Here is a 17472-nt window from a genome sequence, read left to right as displayed (position 1 = left end):
AGTACAGGGAAGAGCGACTAAGCTGATAAAGGGAATGGGCTCAGTTATGGGGAAAGGCTGGCCCAGTTGGGATTGGTTACACTGGGGGGGGGCAGTTAAGGGGGGGTCACTATATATAAATATATAAGGGGGGCAGTAATGAAATAGAGAAAGTACAGGGAAGAGCGACTAAGCTGATAAAGGGAATGGGCTCAGTTATGGGGAAAGGCTGGCCCAGTTGGGATTGGTTACACTGGGGGGGGGGCAGTTAAGGGGGGTCACTATATATAAATATATAAGGGGGGGCAGTAATGAAATAGAGAAAGTACAGGGAAGAGCGACTAAGCTGATAAAGGGAATGGGCTCAGTTATGGGGAAAGGCTGGCCCAGTTGGGATTGGTTACACTGGGGGGGGGGCAGTTAAGGGGGGGTCACTATATATAAATATATAAGGGGGGCAGTAATGAAATAGAGAAAGTACAGGGAAGAGCGACTAAGCTGATAAAGGGAATGGGCTCAGTTATGGGGAAAGGCTGGCCCAGTTGGGATTGGTTACACTGGGGAAGGGGCAGTTAAGGGGGGGGGTCACTATATATAAATATATAAGGGGGGGCAGTAATGAAATAGAGAAAGTACAGGGAAGAGCGACTAAGCTGATAAAGGGAATGGGCTCAGTTATGGGGAAAGGCTGGCCCAGTTGGGATTGGTTACACTGGGGGGGGGGGGGGCAGTTAAGGGGGGGTCACTATATATAAATATATAAGGGGGGGCAGTAATGAAATAGAGAAAGTACAGGGAAGAGCGACTAAGCTGATAAAGGGAATGGGCTCAGTTATGGGGAAAGGCTGGCCCAGTTGGGATTGGTTACACTGGGGGGGGGGGGGGCAGTTAAGGGGGGGTCACTATATATAAATATATAAGGGGGGGCAGTAATGAAATAGAGAAAGTACAGGGAAGAGCGACTAAGCTGATAAAGGGAATGGGCTCAGTTATGGGGAAAGGCTGGCCCAGTTGGGATTGGTTACACTGGGGAAGGGGCAGTTAAGGGGGGGTCACTATATATAAATATATAAGGGGGGGCAGTAATGAAATAGAGAAAGTACAGGGAAGAGCGACTAAGCTGATAAAGGGAATGGGCTCAGTTATGGGGAAAGGCTGGCCCAGTTGGGATTGGTTACACTGGGGAAGGGGCAGTTAAGGGGGGGGGGGTCACTATATATAAATATATAAGGGGGGGCAGTAATGAAATAGAGAAAGTACAGGGAAGAGCGACTAAGCTGATAAAGGGAATGGGCTCAGTTATGGGGAAAGGCTGGCCCAGTTGGGATTGGTTACACTGGGGGGGGGGGGGGGGCAGTTAAGGGGGGGTCACTATATATAATATATAAGGGGGGGCAGTAATGAAATAGAGAAAGTACAGGGAAGAGCGACTAAGCTGATAAAGGGAATGGGCTCAGTTATGGGGAAAGGCTGGCCCAGTTGGGATTGGTTACACTGGGGAAGGGGCAGTTAAGGGGGGGGTCACTATATATAAATATATAAGGGGGGGGCAGTAATGAAATAGAGAAAGTACAGGGAAGAGCGACTAAGCTGATAAAGGGAATGGGCTCAGTTATGGGGAAAGGCTGGCCCAGTTGGGATTGGTTACACTGGGGAAGGGGCAGTTAAGGGGGGGGTCACTATATATAAATATATAAGGGGGGGCAGTAATGAAATAGAGAAAGTACAGGGAAGAGCGACTAAGCTGATAAAGGGGAATGGGCTCAGTTATGGGGAAAGGCTGGCCCAGTTGGGATTGGTTACACTGGGGGGGGGGGCAGTTAAGGGGGGGGGGGTCACTATATATAAATATATAAGGGGGGGCAGTAATGAAATAGAGAAAGTACAGGGAAGAGCGACTAAGCTGATAAAGGGAATGGGCTCAGTTATGGGGAAAGGCTGGCCCAGTTGGGATTGGTTACACTGGGGAAGGGGCAGTTAAGGGGGGGGGGTCACTATATATAAATATATAAGGGTGGGCAGTAATGAAATAGAGAAAGTACAGGGAAGAGCGACTAAGCTGATAAAGGGAATGGGCTCAGTTATGGGGAAAGGCTGGCCCAGTTGGGATTGGTTACACTGGGGGGGGGGGGGGGCAGTTAAGGGGGGGGGTCACTATATATAAATATATAAGGGGGGGCAGTAATGAAATAGAGAAAGTACAGGGAAGAGCGACTAAGCTGATAAAGGGAATGGGCTCAGTTATGGGGAAAGGCTGGCCCAGTTGGGATTGGTTACACTGGGGAAGGGGTAGTTAAGGGGGGGTCACTATATATAAATATATAAGGGGGGGCAGTAATGAAATAGAGAAAGTACAGGGAAGAGCGACTAAGCTGATAAAGGGAATGGGCTCAGTTATGGGGAAAGGCTGGCCCAGTTGGGATTGGTTACACTGGGGGGGGGGGGCAGTTAAGGGGGGGGCACTATATATAAATATATAAGGGGGGGCAGTAATGAAATAGAGAAAGTACAGGGAAGAGCGACTAAGCTGATAAAGGGAATGGGCTCAGTTATGGGGAAAGGCTGGCCCAGTTGGGATCCAACCCTGTTTAGGGCATTTTACATCCAGTTTGCCTACAGCGCCCCCTACAGGCAGATCTCAAACAAACGCACATTCCATAGGAAACACTGAGGCCCTGGCCGGACGCACTGTGTGTAATACATTTAATTCAGTAACGAGAATATGTAAAACATTTGAATTTTATTTCTTATTGGAGTCAGGAATAATCTCTCATTTCCCGAGTGCAGATGGGGGGGGGCGTCTCTGGCCGCACATATAATGGAGCAGTAAGAGATGAAAGTTTGGAGTGGAGAGGAAATAAAATCCCAGGCTGCTCGTCCATCTCTGCCATAACCCCCGCGCCACAATAATCCGTACAGAGCAGCATCGCTGATACCAATGGAAACAATTATAAGATTATCATTAATCCTCGGGCAGCTATCAAATGAGCATGAAAAAAGATAAAGGAATATAATATAAATCACGGTGCAGAATCATCACTGTGCTAATCTAGCCTGTAAGGGCTCATCAATAACAACCCCCCGACATCCCCCCCCCAACCCGGTGCAACTGCTCTGCTGAGTAAGCGATGGGGCAGGGACGCTGCAGCCAACACAGATACTGTAGGATTAATATCACTTCTTATACAGATACCAGCCCCTGTAGTCTGTAGTCTTCTATACAGAAGGAGCGGCCATAGTGTTTCCCTTAGACAGTACAGTATGGGGGTACAGCTTATTGTGTGCCCAGAACATTCCTTCTCTGTATATTTGTATTTATACATATGGGTAGGGGTGCCATAGTGTTTCCCTTAGACAGTACAGTATGGGGGTACAGCTTATTGTGTGCCCAGAACATTCCTTCTCTGTATATTTGTATTTATACATATGGGTAGGGGGTGCCATAGTGTTTCCCTTAGACAGTACAGTATGGGGGTACAGCTTATTGTGTGCCCAGAACATTCCTTCTCTGTATATTTGTATTTATACATATGGGTAGGGGGTGCCATAGTGTTTCCCTTAGACAGTACAGTATGGGGGTACAGCTTATTGTGTGCCCAGAACATTCCTTCTCTGTATATTTGTATTTATACATATGGGTAGGAGGTGCCATAGTGTTTCCCTTAGACAGTACAGTATGGGGGTACAGCTTATTGTGTGCCCAGAACATTCCTTCTCTGTATATTTGTATTTATACATATGGGTAGGGGGTGCCATAGTGTTTCCCTTAGACAGTACAGTATGGGGGTACAGCTTATTGTGTGCCCAGAACATTCCTTCTCTGTATATTTGTATTTATACATATGGGTAGGAGGTGCCATAGTGTTTCCCTTAGACAGTACAGTATGGGGGTACAGCTTATTGTGTGCCCAGAACATTCCTTCTCTGTATATTTTTATTTATACATATGGGTAGGGGGTGCCATAGTGTTTCCCTTAGACAGTACAGTATGGGGGTACAGCTTATTGTGTGCCCAGAACATTCCTTCTCTGTATATTTGTATTTATACATATGGGTAGGAGGTGCCATAGTGTTTCCCTTAGACAGTACAGTATGGGGGTAAAGCTTATTGTGTGCCCAGAACATTCCTTCTCTGTATATTTGTATTTATACATATGGGTAGGGATTTTATTGAAAGTAAAAACATTACAAGTAAAATATAAACATTTCAGAAACAGAAAAGCAAACAAAAATGCATCACATTATTACTCAATGAAATTCAGAAGCAAAGAAGAATCACAAATGAAAATGTACATTTACCCAGAGTGCAACATTCTCTGCCTTTCGCTCAGTCTCTCTGGATTTAATGAAAGCAAGTTCCCTTACAATTGCCCCTGTGACTTGCCCCACTGCTTCTCTCTTCTGACTGAGGGTTAACTTGCAGCGCATATGCCACAGATAATAGCGCATAACAGATATTATAAGATACAGGGTTTCCGTAGTTACCGCGCCAGCACACTCACGCCCCACTATCCCGTACGCCATCTCCGTATAATTCAAGTTCTCCAAAAAACCCAACTGTAAAGTATTTGCCAGGGAAGATTTGAGGCTCTTGGTAATGACACAGTCTAACAGAAAGTGCTCCTGGGTCTCATCCGTGCCACAGCCCCAGGGGCATTCCCTGTCCCCCACATTCAGATACCGTAGGTTCCCCCTGACAAACAGTTTCCCCTGGAGGGAGAGCCAAGCGTTATCCTGAAACTTTTTGGGCAGTCTCTTACTGTTTAGGAACTTTAGGCTCAGAGCCAGGGTCTCGCTCGTGCAGTCTCTCAGAGCAAGGGGAACACAAAAGAAAACCTCCAAAATCCTGAAATAAATGTTTTTCCTAGGGGCAGACTTGAGTTCCTCCAACCCTATGTGCCACTTCCTAATGAGCTTCAAGGCCTGAGCTACATGGGGTGGGACACAACCTCCTCTTATCCGGACACTCTTCAGCCTATCATTGAGCAGCCAGTCCTTGATAAAAGGCGATACCCAGGCCCTAATACTGCTCTCCCACAGAGAGTCGTTCCCCTGAGCCATACCCCCAAGGTTACATTTGAGGAATATGACACAGAAGAAAGCCACCGGGCCACAGCATGCCCAAACCTCCCTCCTTTCTCTGCAGGAAAGTTACTCCCCTTTTAACTGGGTTCAGTCTGCTCCCCCAGAGCATTTGGAAGAACAGACTGTGGACTCTTGCGTAGAAAGATTCTGGCAACAAGAAGATATGAGAGACAAACAGAAGCAGAGGGACCAAGAAAGACTTGATAACGTTAATCCTTTCCCTATAGGTCAGCCTCCAAGCCTTCCATCGCTGAACCTTTGCTGCACAGGCATTCAGTTTCTCATCCCAATTTGCCTTTGCATCATCGCCCTTCCCAAATTTTACACCCAAGATCTTAATCCTCTCTGGGGCTACAGGGAAGTCTTTTAGTTGGAAACCCGGCTCTTCCTCTAAGACCCAAAAAGCTTCCGATTTTTCTTGGTTGACAAGAGACCCAGAGGCCTCTGAGTAGCTTCTGATGTGCTCCATTACCATAGACGCCTCCTCTGGTCTAGACAGAACAATGGTCACATCATCCGCGTAGGCTACTAACTTAAAGGGCTGACTCAAGGGAAACCGAACACCCTCCAATGCACTATGCTGTAATGCTCTTAGGAAAGGGTCCAGAGCAAACACATACAAAAGTGGACTGAGAGGGCACCCCTGTCTTACCCCTGCTCCCACCTCAAAGTCTTTGCCTCTCCAACCATTAATCAATGGAAAGCTTCTTGCCCCTTGATACAAAGTCTGTAACCATCTGACAAACTGACCCGGAATGCCGTATTTCAGCAAAGCAGCCCATAGGTATTGGTGATTAACTTTATCAAAAGCCTTTGCTTGGTCCAAGGTCAGAAGATACTTTCCCCATTTATGGACTTTGCACCTCTCTAAGGCCTCTCTTATTGTAAGGACTGCTCCAAAAATGCTACGTCCCTCCACTGTGCAGTACTGAAAGGAAGATAGTAAAGTGCCAGCAAACTTACTTAGCCTTGAAAAGAGAATTCTTGCAAGAATCTTTCTGTCAGTGTTAAGAAGAGCAATGGGCCTCCAATTCTCAACATGCCTTGAGTCCTTCCCCTTTGAAAGCAGGATCAAGGAAGAGTATCCCATAGAGGGAGGAAGACTACCCTTCTCCAAACTCTCATTGAAGACTTCAACAAGAACAGGAGCAAGTCTGTCTTTAAATCTTTTGTAAAACTCTGCTGTTAGACCATCAGGCCCTGGGGCCTTTTTCTTTTGCTGTTTGTCTATGGCCTGAATCACCTCTTCCAGTGTTATTTCTGCTTCCAAAGTGGAAAAATCCAAATGATCAGTATTGGGACCTGGGGTTGCCTTCAAGAAAGCCTCGGTCTTTCCCTTATCCAAAACTCTTTCCCTGAAAAGCCCAACATAGTAAGATCTAACGGCTTCCAAGATCCCCTCCCTTGACTTATGAAAATGACCCTGGGAGTCATAAAGACCCTCAACCAGCTTTTTCTCAACAACCTCTTTGCAATTCTGGCAAGGATCTGGGCAAACAGAAGCCCCATAATCTCTTTCCAGAACCAAAGACTTGTACCGGCTGTACTGATGTTGCCTGATCAGTTGCTTGAGTCGGTTTCGCTTTTCAGCCCCCTCCCCTTCCGAAATACAGACCTCTAGCTCCTTTCTCAAGGACTGGTACCTCCTCTCCTTCTCCCTCCCTTTTTTATAAGAGATAGACTTGAAGAGGGACCGGAAAGAATCCTTGGCTGCATCCCACCATACAGATAGAGAATCATACAGCTCAACCTTTGATATCTGCACCAGCAGCAGATCCTCAAAAGATTGTTCTGCCTGTTCTCCTTCCAGGGAACCTACATCAAGTCTCCATAAACCCCTCCCAATCTTGGGCTGGTTCCGGATACCATACAGAAAGGAGAGTACCGAGTGATCTGAGAACTCAACGGCCTTCTCACAGACCTCTGTAAAGGATTCACCTTTCTTAACAAAAATCATATCTATTCTGCTGCTCCTCTGCCCACAGAAATACGTATGTTTGCCTGCCCGACCCCCCATGTGGCCACATCTACTAAACCCGCATCCTCAGCCAACTTATTCATAAATGAACCCTCATATTTACAGAATCTGCCAGTCCTGTCTACTGCCCTCAGGACTTGGTTGAAGTCCCCTGCCAAAATGACTGGACTTGATGTATACAGGTACGGTTTGATCTCTAATAAGAGTACCCTTCTCTCTGAGGGCCCCTGGGGGCCATACACATTGATCAATCTGATCAGATTCCCTTGGAATACAATGTCAAGCATCAAACAACGCCCAACCTGGATTTCTATGATTTTTTTAATCTCCAACCCCTGAACATTTTTGAAAAGTATTCCTACCCCTCCTGCCGGCTCCTCAGCAATAGACCAAAAGGAGGGCCCGTGCCACCAATCTCTTTTGGCTTCAAAAATCTCACTTCTGGTTGTGAGCCTGGTCTCCTGCAAGAAAAGGATTTCAGCCTCCACCTTTCTAAAAAAAATCAAAAGCCAAAAATCTGGTCTTCCTATTCTTAATGCTACAGACATTGGCTGTAAGGAATGGGATAGGATGATCCATCATTAGGTCTTGTTTTGCTTCTGCCTACCACCAACCCCTTCATCACCCCTTCTTTTCACCTGAACTTTTGGGGTGCTCTCTGCCCCCTCCAGGTCAACCACCACCTCCTCCCCTGGGGACTCTGCCTCCTGACTCTCCTCCCCACTCTCTTTTCTCTCTCTTTTTTTCCTGTCCTTCTTTGCCAAGGCCCTAGCCTTCCTCTCCTCTTTCCTCTCCTCCTCCCGCAGCCTCTCCTCCTCTTCCTCAGCGAGATCCCCCCAGGTTTTACCATCTGGCAGGACAAATCTGTTGTCTGTTGCTACCGTCATTTTTGGGGGAATGTTTTTATTTTTCTCTGAGGATTTTCCCCCCGCCACACTCCACTCCCCTTCTCCTCTAGGCTTACTGACCCTCTGCTCTCCTTCCTTTTTCCCACTGTTCCCCTTGGGTAACCTCCCTTGTGCCCCACCCATCACCTTAGTAACTGGGGCAGAGGATTCAGGCTGCACAGCCTCCCTCTCTGGTTCCACTACCTCTGAGGTTTGATCCCCTTCCTCCAGAAGTTCCATTGAGAGGCTCATTTCCTCCTCCAAATTAGAACATTCTGCCACCATATTGTGCCATGCGTCGGGGCAAGAGCTGTGGGCGTGGCCTAACTTCAAGCACAAATTGCAGCGGATTTTCTGGCATTCCTTACTGGGGTGCCCAGTCTCACCACAGAGGGCGCACTTTAGAACTGTGCATTTAACTGCAAAGTGCCTGTTTGATCCGCACTTGAAGCACACCCTGGGTTGGCCGGGGGTAGAAACAAACGCCCCTGTCCTTCCCAATAAAAAAGGAATTGGGGAGGTGCTTGGGGACATGGAGATTCATGTGCAGTTTGACCTGCACCTTCCAACCTCCTACCCAGAAACCCTCCTCATCATACAGTGGGGTGAAGGGGGACAGAACGGTGCACTGTCTCTTTAGCCAGATCAGCACGTCATCCGGGTGCACAGACTCAGTCTTAAACATGATGGTGACTGTCTTGGTGTCGGGCCTGGAGACTGGGGTCACCCTAAACCCCTCCCACTCTGGGGCACCTTTTTTACCCTCATACCTGCGCCAGAAATCATCCAACCCCTGAGACAGTTTGAAGCCAAGATCAAACTCAGTGTCTGTGACACTTATCAGCCCACTTACGTCTGCAGGGGTAAAACCCAGGGACTGTTTGATGAGATTCCTGCCCACAAACCTGCGCCCCGGGAACTCACCCCTCTCCTTCTCCCACTTGATCTTCACTACATTCTTCCTCCTACTGGCCGCACTCTCACCCGCCATAGAGACATTCTGCTGAAACAGTCTCTTACCGTCCCAGGCACCTCTCCTCCCTTGTGCCCCTTCACTCTCGGTATTTACAGGGGGATTCCCTGCACCCTCTGTGGCACCACTTTCACCCACTCTTGCTGCAGCATCACATACGGTTTTATCAGTCAATGGTGCAACCATGTCAGTACTCCCTGCAGCCATATTAGTACTCCCAGCAGCCATGTCAGTACTCCCAGCAGCCATGCCAGTACTCCCAGCAGCCATATGAGTACTCCCAGCAGCCGCGCCAGTACTCCCAGTAGCCATGTCAGTACTCCCAGTAGCCGTATGAGTACTCCCAGCAGCCATACCAGCACTCCCAGCAGCCATATGAGTACTCCCAGCAGCTATACCAGTACTCCCAGCAGCCATATGAGTACTCCCAGCAGCTATACCAGCACTCCCAGCAGCCATATGAGTACTCCCAGCAGCCATGCCAGTACTCCCAGCAGCTATGCCAGTACTCCCAGCAGCCATGTTACACTGCCCACTCACATGAGGCACACTCCCACCAGACACACTCACAGTATTAACATTATTGCATGGCAAAGAATTAGTCAGTGGATCCCAGGAATCCGCACATGACGGACCCCCATTCCCACCCGCAGGAGTCACAGTCCCTTTAGGAAAAGCAAAAGAGTCTTTCAAAACCTTTTTCAGTTGGTTTCTCTCCATTTCCTGGAACCTCCTGCGGTTATGATAAAGCTCTCTCCAGGGCTCTATAACTGCCAGAACCCCGGTAATGTTACTTTCAATGTCCTCCAAGTCTTTATTTAAATAAGCAATTTTTTGAATAGCTTTTGCTCTCTGTGCCCCCCTAAGGGCCCCCAGTCCAGCCACCATATTGTCTATACTCCCCTCCAAAATGTTCCTTTTCTCCTCCAGAATACTGATGTCTCTCAGGGCCCTGATTATCTGGTTCTGATTGGGTCCAGCTGAGCCCACAGTCTCTGGCTTCCCAGCGCCATTGCTAGCAGCTGTCTCTCCCCCATCACACAGGTGTATTGCTCCTACCTGGGCCATTGCAGCAGTCTCAGAACTCTCTCTCAGCGCCTCCTCAGCCACTTCCATAGCCACACAGCCTGCGGCCTCAGCACTCTCCATGGCTGCCTCGCAGCCTGCAGCACTTCCCTCCTGGGTCCCAGCATGCCTTGCAGCAGCTTCCTGGCTTGCCTCTGAACTGCAGCTCCCAGCAACAGAACTGCCATTTTCCGCAGCAGAACTGCAACTCTCTGCAGTAACCTCGGCTTGGTCGTCCAGGGTGTTCGCTCGCTCAGGGACCTCCATTACAGATGGAACGCCGCACGTGCCGGTACTTTCTCCTTCCTTGTCACTCTTAGCCATGGCCTTCACCTCCTTGCGCACCTCACTGCTCTCAGCCGCTGCTGCCAGATTGGGGGGAGCAGCCTTCCTGCTGGATCTCAGGCAGATCCTCACTCCTTTACCCGGAGTTACCACAACTTTCTTCCTCATTTTTTGGAGGAAATGTTTTTGGGGAAAATGCAGGAGAAAAAAAAAATAAAGAAATCTCCTGAGAGAAACCCTCACAACCTGCAAGGTTTGCAGGTAAAAAAACACTCCTCCCAGACCCAAAAAGGGCCTGGGAAACCCTCACAGTCTGGAGCTCACACACACACCTCCTCTCAGCATGGGGGTACAGCTTATTGTGTGCCCAGAACATTCCTTCTCTGTATATTTGTATTTATACATATGGGTAGGAGGTGCCATAGTGTTTCCCTTAGACAGTACAGTATGGGGGTACAGCTTATTGTGTGCCCAGAACATTCCTTCTCTGTATATTTGTATTTATACATATGGGTTGGGGGTGCCATAGTGTTTCCCTTAGACAGTACAGTATGGGGGTACAGCTTATTGTGTGCCCAGAACATTCCTTCTCTGTATATTTGTATTTATACATATGGGTAGGGGGTGCCATAGTGTTTCCCTTAGACAGTACAGTATGGGGGTACAGCTTATTGTGTGCCCAGAACATTCCCTCTCTGTATATTTGTATTTATACATATGGGTAGGGGGTGCCATAGTGTTTCCCTTAGACAGTACAGTATGGGGGTACAGCTTATTGTGTGCCCAGAACATTCCTTCTCTGTATATTTGTATTTATACATATGGGTAGGGGGTGCCATAGTGTTTCCCTTAGACAGTACAGTATGGGGGTACAGCTTATTGTGTGCCCAGAACATTCCTTCTCTGTATATTTGTATTTATACATATGGGTAGGGGGTGCCATAGTGTTTCCCTTAGACAGTACAGTATGGGGGTACAGCTTATTGTGTGCCCAGAACATTCCCTCTCTGTATATTTGTATTTATACATATGGGTAGGAGGTGCCATAGTGTTTCCCTTAGACAGTACAGTATGGGGGTACAGTTTATTGTGTGCCCAGAACATTCCTTCTCTGTATATTTGTATTTATACATAAGGGTGGGGGGAGCCATATTGGGCCAGTTACAGGGGGTTCTTACAGAGACTATGGCAGCCCCACGTTATTTAGAGCTCGGTTGTTTCGAGTCAGAAGAGAATTAAAAACAAGGAACCTCGGGCAGAAAATCATTAACCGAACAAAAGTGCGACTCAATCCTAAATGCAAGAAACATCGGGGCTTCCCCGCGGCGCAGCAAAGAAAGTCGCCGTTAGAATGCAAAGGCAGCGTTATTGATCGAGGTTTATTTAATGTCAAGTTGTAAACGCAGGGCAAAATATTTATTCCGTGCGCGAGTTTAGGGCCCATGGATCCAAACGGAGAAATACGGTGGGAAAAATAAGAACAAATAGACACCAATGGTAACTTTTAAAGGAACAGTAAAACCAAAAAATGAAAGTGCAGGTATGGGATCCCTTATCCGGAAACCTGTTATCATGAAAGTTCCGAATTACGGAAAGGCCATCTCCCATAGACTCCATTATAAGCAAATAATTCCAATTTTTAAAAATGATTCCCTTTTCTCTGTAATAATAAAACAGTACCTGTACTTGATCCCAACTAAGATATAATTACCCCTTATTGGGGCAGAACAGCCCTATTGGGTTTATTTAATGGTTAAATGATTCCCTTTTCCCTGTAATAATAAAACAGTACCTGTACTTGATCCCAACTAAGATATAATTACCCCTTATTGGGGGCAGAACAGCCCTATTGGGTTTATTTAATGGTTAAATGATTCCCTTTTCCCTGTAATAATAAAACAGTACCTGTACTTGATCCCAACTAAGATATAATTACCCCTTATTGGGGCAGAACAGCCCTATTGGGTTTATTTAATGGTTAAATGATTCCCTTTTCTCTGTAATAATAAAACAGTACCTGTACTTGATCCCAACTAAGATATAATTACCCCTTATTGGGGGCAGAACAGCCCTATTGGGTTTATTTAATGGTTAAATGATTCCCTTTTCTCTGTAATAATAAAACAGTACCTGTACTTGATCCCAACTAAGATATAATTACCCCTTATTGGGGCAGAACAGCCCTATTGGGTTTATTTAATGGTTAAATGATTCCCTTTTCTCTGTAATAATAAAACAGTACCTGTACTTGATCCCAACTAAGATATAATTACCCCTTATTGGGGGCAGAACAGCCCTATTGGGTTTATTTAATGGTTAAATGATTCCCTTTTCTCTGTAATAATAAAACAGTACCTGTACTTGATCCCAACTAAGATATAATTACCCCTTATTGGGGGCAGAACAGCCCTATTGGGTTTATTTAATGGTTAAATGATTCCCTTTTCTCTGTAATAATAAAACAGTACCTGTACTTGATCCCAACTAAGATATAATTACCCCTTATTGGGGCAGAACAGCCCTATTGGATCCAAATTATGGAAAGATCCTTTATTTGGAAAACCCCAGGTCCCGAGCATTCTGGATAACAGGTCCCATAGCTGTACAATATAATGTAGTGTTGCCCCTGGAAGTCATATTGGGAGACCCCTAAGGCAGACTATGGGGCTGGCTGCTCTGGGATAGCGGTTTATATAACTGGCAGCGCTATAGGGAAGCACAGATAACCCTAATGTGACGGTTAGAGGCGGCAGCTAGAGCCCATACATGGGGCCCCGATGTGATTATGTGCCTCACGTCTCTCCTGTCAGACCATCCCCATGAATTATGAATGTCAGACGGCATCTGCCCACTCCAGTCAATAAAAGCCTCCGTCTCATTCCGCGCCATGAAACCCCGCCGCCATTTGTTTGGGAGAAAATGACACTCGGGAAGCGGCACTCGGCTCGGGTTATTAAAAAATAAGACAGAGGACATTTCACATTGAGACAAAATGAACATTGACAGAGTATTCAGCTGCGATTTCAAATGATATGTGTCTCCGGCACGGGCAGCGGCACGGGGAGCCAATCAGAGCGCGACGCACGGATTTTATCTTACGGCTTCTTTGTTTCTGCCGCCGGCACCCATTGTCATCCGTAAGCCCTACCTACTTTAAAGGTTCATCTTTAACTTTTGGTATGTTGTAGAACGGCCAATTCTAAGCAACTTTTCAGTTGGTCTTCATTATTTATTTTGTACAGTTTTTGAAGTATTCGACTCTTTGCAGCTTTCAAATGGGGGTCACTGACCCCGGCAGCCAAACCCTATTGCTCTGTGAGGCTCCAGTTTTATTGTTATTGTTACTTTTTATTCCTTATCTTTCTATTAAGATCCTCTCCTGTCAGTCATTGCAACTCTACCTTAGCAAGTCTCTGGTTGCTAAGGTAATTTGGACCCTAGCAACAGGATAACTGACCCCGGCAGCCAAACCCTATTGCTCTGTGAGGCTCCAGTTTTATTGTTATTGTTACTTTTTATTCCTTATCTTTCTATTAAGATCCTCTCCTGTCAGTCATTGCAACTCTACCTTAGCAAGTCTCTGGTTGCTAAGGTAATTTGGACCCTAGCAACCAGATAGTTCCAATTCCAAACTGGAGAGCTGCACATCCCCACTGTATCGTTTAGTGCATTTGGACCAATAACGCACAGCCGCCCACCCCACCTTAAACAAAAATGCCTCCCCAGAGTGCAAAGGGTTAACATTAGGAATGAAAGCCCAGGGCTCTCCTCGCATGGTGATTGGCTGCACACTGATTAAATCCACCCCCAGCCAATAATACGTGAGTTTTGCTGTTCCAGTAATAGGATTTTGGAGCCGCAGTTCTCTCGGGGGGGAACTCTAATTAAAGGGAGTCAGGACCCAAATTAGAGTGAGATCTGATTCCCATCACCAGTGAGCTTACAATCTAACAGTGATTAAAAGTCATCCCTGATTCCCTATCATCACCCCCCCCCCCCCCCCAGTGAGTTCTGCCATTCCTCAGTCCCTGCCCCAGTGAGACATCAGGTGAGCTTACATCTAAGGGCAGCCCCTGCCCCAGTGAGCTTACAATCTAAGGCCATTCCCATCAGCCCTTGAGCTTACAATCTAAGGTCCCATTCCCCATCAGCCCTGCCCTGAGCTTACAATCTAAGGTCTATCCCATTCCCATCATGTGAGCTTAATCTAATCAGCAATCCTATCCATTCCCATCAGCCCCTGCCCCAGTGAGCTTACAATCTAAGGTCCCTATCCCATTCCCATCAGCCCCTGCCCCAGTGAGCTTACAATCTAAGGTCCCTATCCCATTCCCATCAGCCCCTGCCCCAGTGAGCTTACAATCTAAGGTCCCTATCCCATTCCCATCAGCCCCTGCCCCAGTGAGCTTACAATCTAAGGTCCCTATCCCATTCCCATCAGCCCCTGCCCCAGTGAGCTTACAATCTAAGGTCCCTATCCCATTCCCATCAGTCCCTGCCCCAGTGAGCTTACAATCTAAGGTCCCTATCCCATTCCCATCAGTCCCTGCCCCAGTGAGCTTACAATCTAAAGTGAGGCAGATTGTAGATTGTGAGGCTGAAGGCTGGGGGTGTTGGGACTGGAGGCTGAGGGTGTTGGGGCTAAAGACAATGGAGGAGCTAAGGAAAGGAGAGGGTGGGGCTGGAAGCTTATTGACTAGAGGACGGGGTGCCAAGGGCACAGTAGAATGTGAGCCAACCCATTATCCTCCATTACACGTGGCTGTTCCGTACTCCTCGTGGGTTAACGTTCGCTTCTAAACTCCAAGAACATATTAAGGAAGGAGAATGAAAGCATCACCTTCCCGTGCAGCAAATGGAACATTCCGTGGCACGGGACCCATTCGTTATTGAGCTGCTCATTGCCTGAGCTAATTGGGTTTGTGAAATCACAGGGAAATCTCAATAAGCAATTAAGTTGCATCCATTCCGTGCGATGGGCTCAATACTGTACGTTGGCACTCCCCGCACCCCCCACGAGAGACTCCCTGCAAGACTCCCCGCACCCCCCGCGAGAGACTCCCCGCACCCCCCGCACCAGTAAATGGATACTGTGATTTATGGGAGTTCTCAGCCGGCCCATAACGCTGCCCGTTCCGCTATTACTGTATCCTTTTTACAAGCGCCGGGTACTTTCTCTCCTGTATAATTCATCCATCACCCAGACTTTATCTTCAGAACAGGGATCCATTCTCTGCTCCCTCAGCCATCTGCCGTTACTATAAATGTAAAAATGTGTCTTTGCTCAAGGAAAAATACATCTTTTTTATATATATGGTATCACCTTCCTGTGTTTTATCCTAAAACTGACCGTACAGTATGGGGGTATAGATTGTATTTGTGAATGCGGGTGGGAGCTGCCATATTGATGCCCCTAGACAATACAGTATGAGGCTATTGGTTATCCCTGCTTTCAACAGTGCATTATGGGAGTGGATTTAATAATGGGCAAACATGAAATGCCTTAGTTTCTGAAGGAATATGAATCAGACTCTATGGCCAATAGTATGTCACGTCATCCCATTCCCAAGCCAAGGGCATTAATATGAAATTGCCCCTCCCCTTGATGTTATAACTGCCCCTGCCCTTCTGGGAAGGTTCCCACTAGATGTTGGAACAGTGTTGCTGGGAGTTGCTCCCATTCAGCCACAAGGGCATTAGTGAGGTTGGGCAGTGATGTTGGGGGTCAGGCTCACAGTCGGGGTTCCATCCCACAGGGGGTCAGTTGGGTTGCCCCTCCCCTTGCTGCTATAACTGCCCCTGCCCTTCTGGGAGGGTTCCCACTAGATGGTGGAACAGTGTTGCTGGGAATTGCTCCCATTTGGCCACAAGAGCATTAGTGAGGTTGGGCAGTAATGTTGGGGGTCAGGCTCACAGTCGGGGTTCCATCCCACAGGGGGTCAGTTGGGTTGCCCCTCCCCTTGCTGCTATAACTGCCCCTGCCCTTCTGGGAGGGTTCCCACTAGATGGTGGAACAGTGTTGCTGGGAATTGCTCCCATCCGGCCACAAGAGCATTAGTCAGGTTGGGCAGTGATGTTGGGGGTCAGGCTCACAGTCGGGTTTCCATCCCACAGGGGGTCAGTTGGGTCCCCCCTCCCCTTGCTGCTATAACTGCCCCTGCCCTTCTGGGAGGGTTCCCACTAGATGGTGGAACAGTGTTGCTGGGAATTGCTCCCATTCAGCCACAAGGGCATTAGTGAGGTTGGGCAGTGATGTTGGGGGTCAGGCTCACAGTTGGGGTTCCATCCCACAGGGGGTCAGTTGGGTTGGGGTCAGGGCTCAGTCAGGTTCTGGTATGGTATGAATGGTATGTTTGGGTATCGATGTTAGTCTAACCTGCATGTAAGGTGTCGTTTTCATGACAAATTGGTGGCAGCGGTGGGACTCATGTCTCTCACACCATGTTTAGAAGAACATAAAGGGTGTAGCCTAAACAATAATGTCCAACTGGGAATGTTGGGAAATAGGCCCTCTACATGGGGCCTGACTGCTGCTTATGGGGAGAATAGTCACCCACGTTTAAGTCTCAGCTTCCATTGGATAATCTCCCCGAAACTTTGGGCTTCAGAAAAGGAAGCACCATGTGCCCTCCCTCCGGTCATTCATGAGTTAACACTATACATCCACCCGTGGCACAACAGCCGCCCATCCCCAGGAGATAAGAGCGGAGCCTGGGCACATACAGAACATGGGGTCCAAAGCACCCCAAGTACTGAGCGAGCCCCTTCTGCCGCAGCCCAGAGATGTTCTGTGTGTTTCTATCCCTGCTGCATCAATCAGTCCCTAATGCATCGCATCCTGATCCGCACCCACAGCGAGATCTGCGGCTCTGCAGAGGGGAGAGCGGGGAGCAACGCGGGGGGCAAATCCCAACCAAATCCCACAGTAATGTTCTGTAATGAAACAAAAAGAGATTTAGTGTCTCCCAAACTATTTGGCTTGGCCCCTGGGGGGCATAAAGCAGTGTTAGTGAGTCTGAAGGGCAATTAGAGTGTATTAAGGGCAAAATTCTCAATGTTTCTATATCAAATTGAAGGCCAGTTAGGGGGGTATTTGGGGTGAGTGCTTATTTGTGCCCTGGGTACCCCTGGAACTATAGCAGGGTGACTGTTACCCCAATGTTTCTATATATCTGTAACCTTGTTATGGGCTAAGGGGGCCCAGCCTGAAGGCCAGTTAG

The 17472-nt window shown here is 47.7% G+C and overlaps 1 protein-coding gene across 1 annotated transcript in view; it reads right to left on the bottom strand.

Moving 5' to 3' along the window:
• The window catches only part of atrnl1 (attractin like 1), a 424206-nt gene that overhangs the window by 256673 nt on the left and 150061 nt on the right, over window positions 1–17472 (bottom strand). Inside the window, exon 21 of the mRNA XM_031905726.1 lies at window positions 2742–2908. Within this exon, the coding sequence (XP_031761586.1) occupies window positions 2742–2908 (167 nt within the window). The remainder of the gene's footprint in view (window positions 1–2741; window positions 2909–17472) is intronic.

Source organism: Xenopus tropicalis, chromosome 7 (genome assembly GCF_000004195.4).
Source record: "Xenopus tropicalis strain Nigerian chromosome 7, UCB_Xtro_10.0, whole genome shotgun sequence".
NCBI lineage: Eukaryota > Metazoa > Chordata > Amphibia > Anura > Pipidae > Xenopus > Xenopus tropicalis.
Note: the sequence above shows the minus strand (reverse complement) of the source record. Positions and strands in the feature narration are given on the sequence as shown.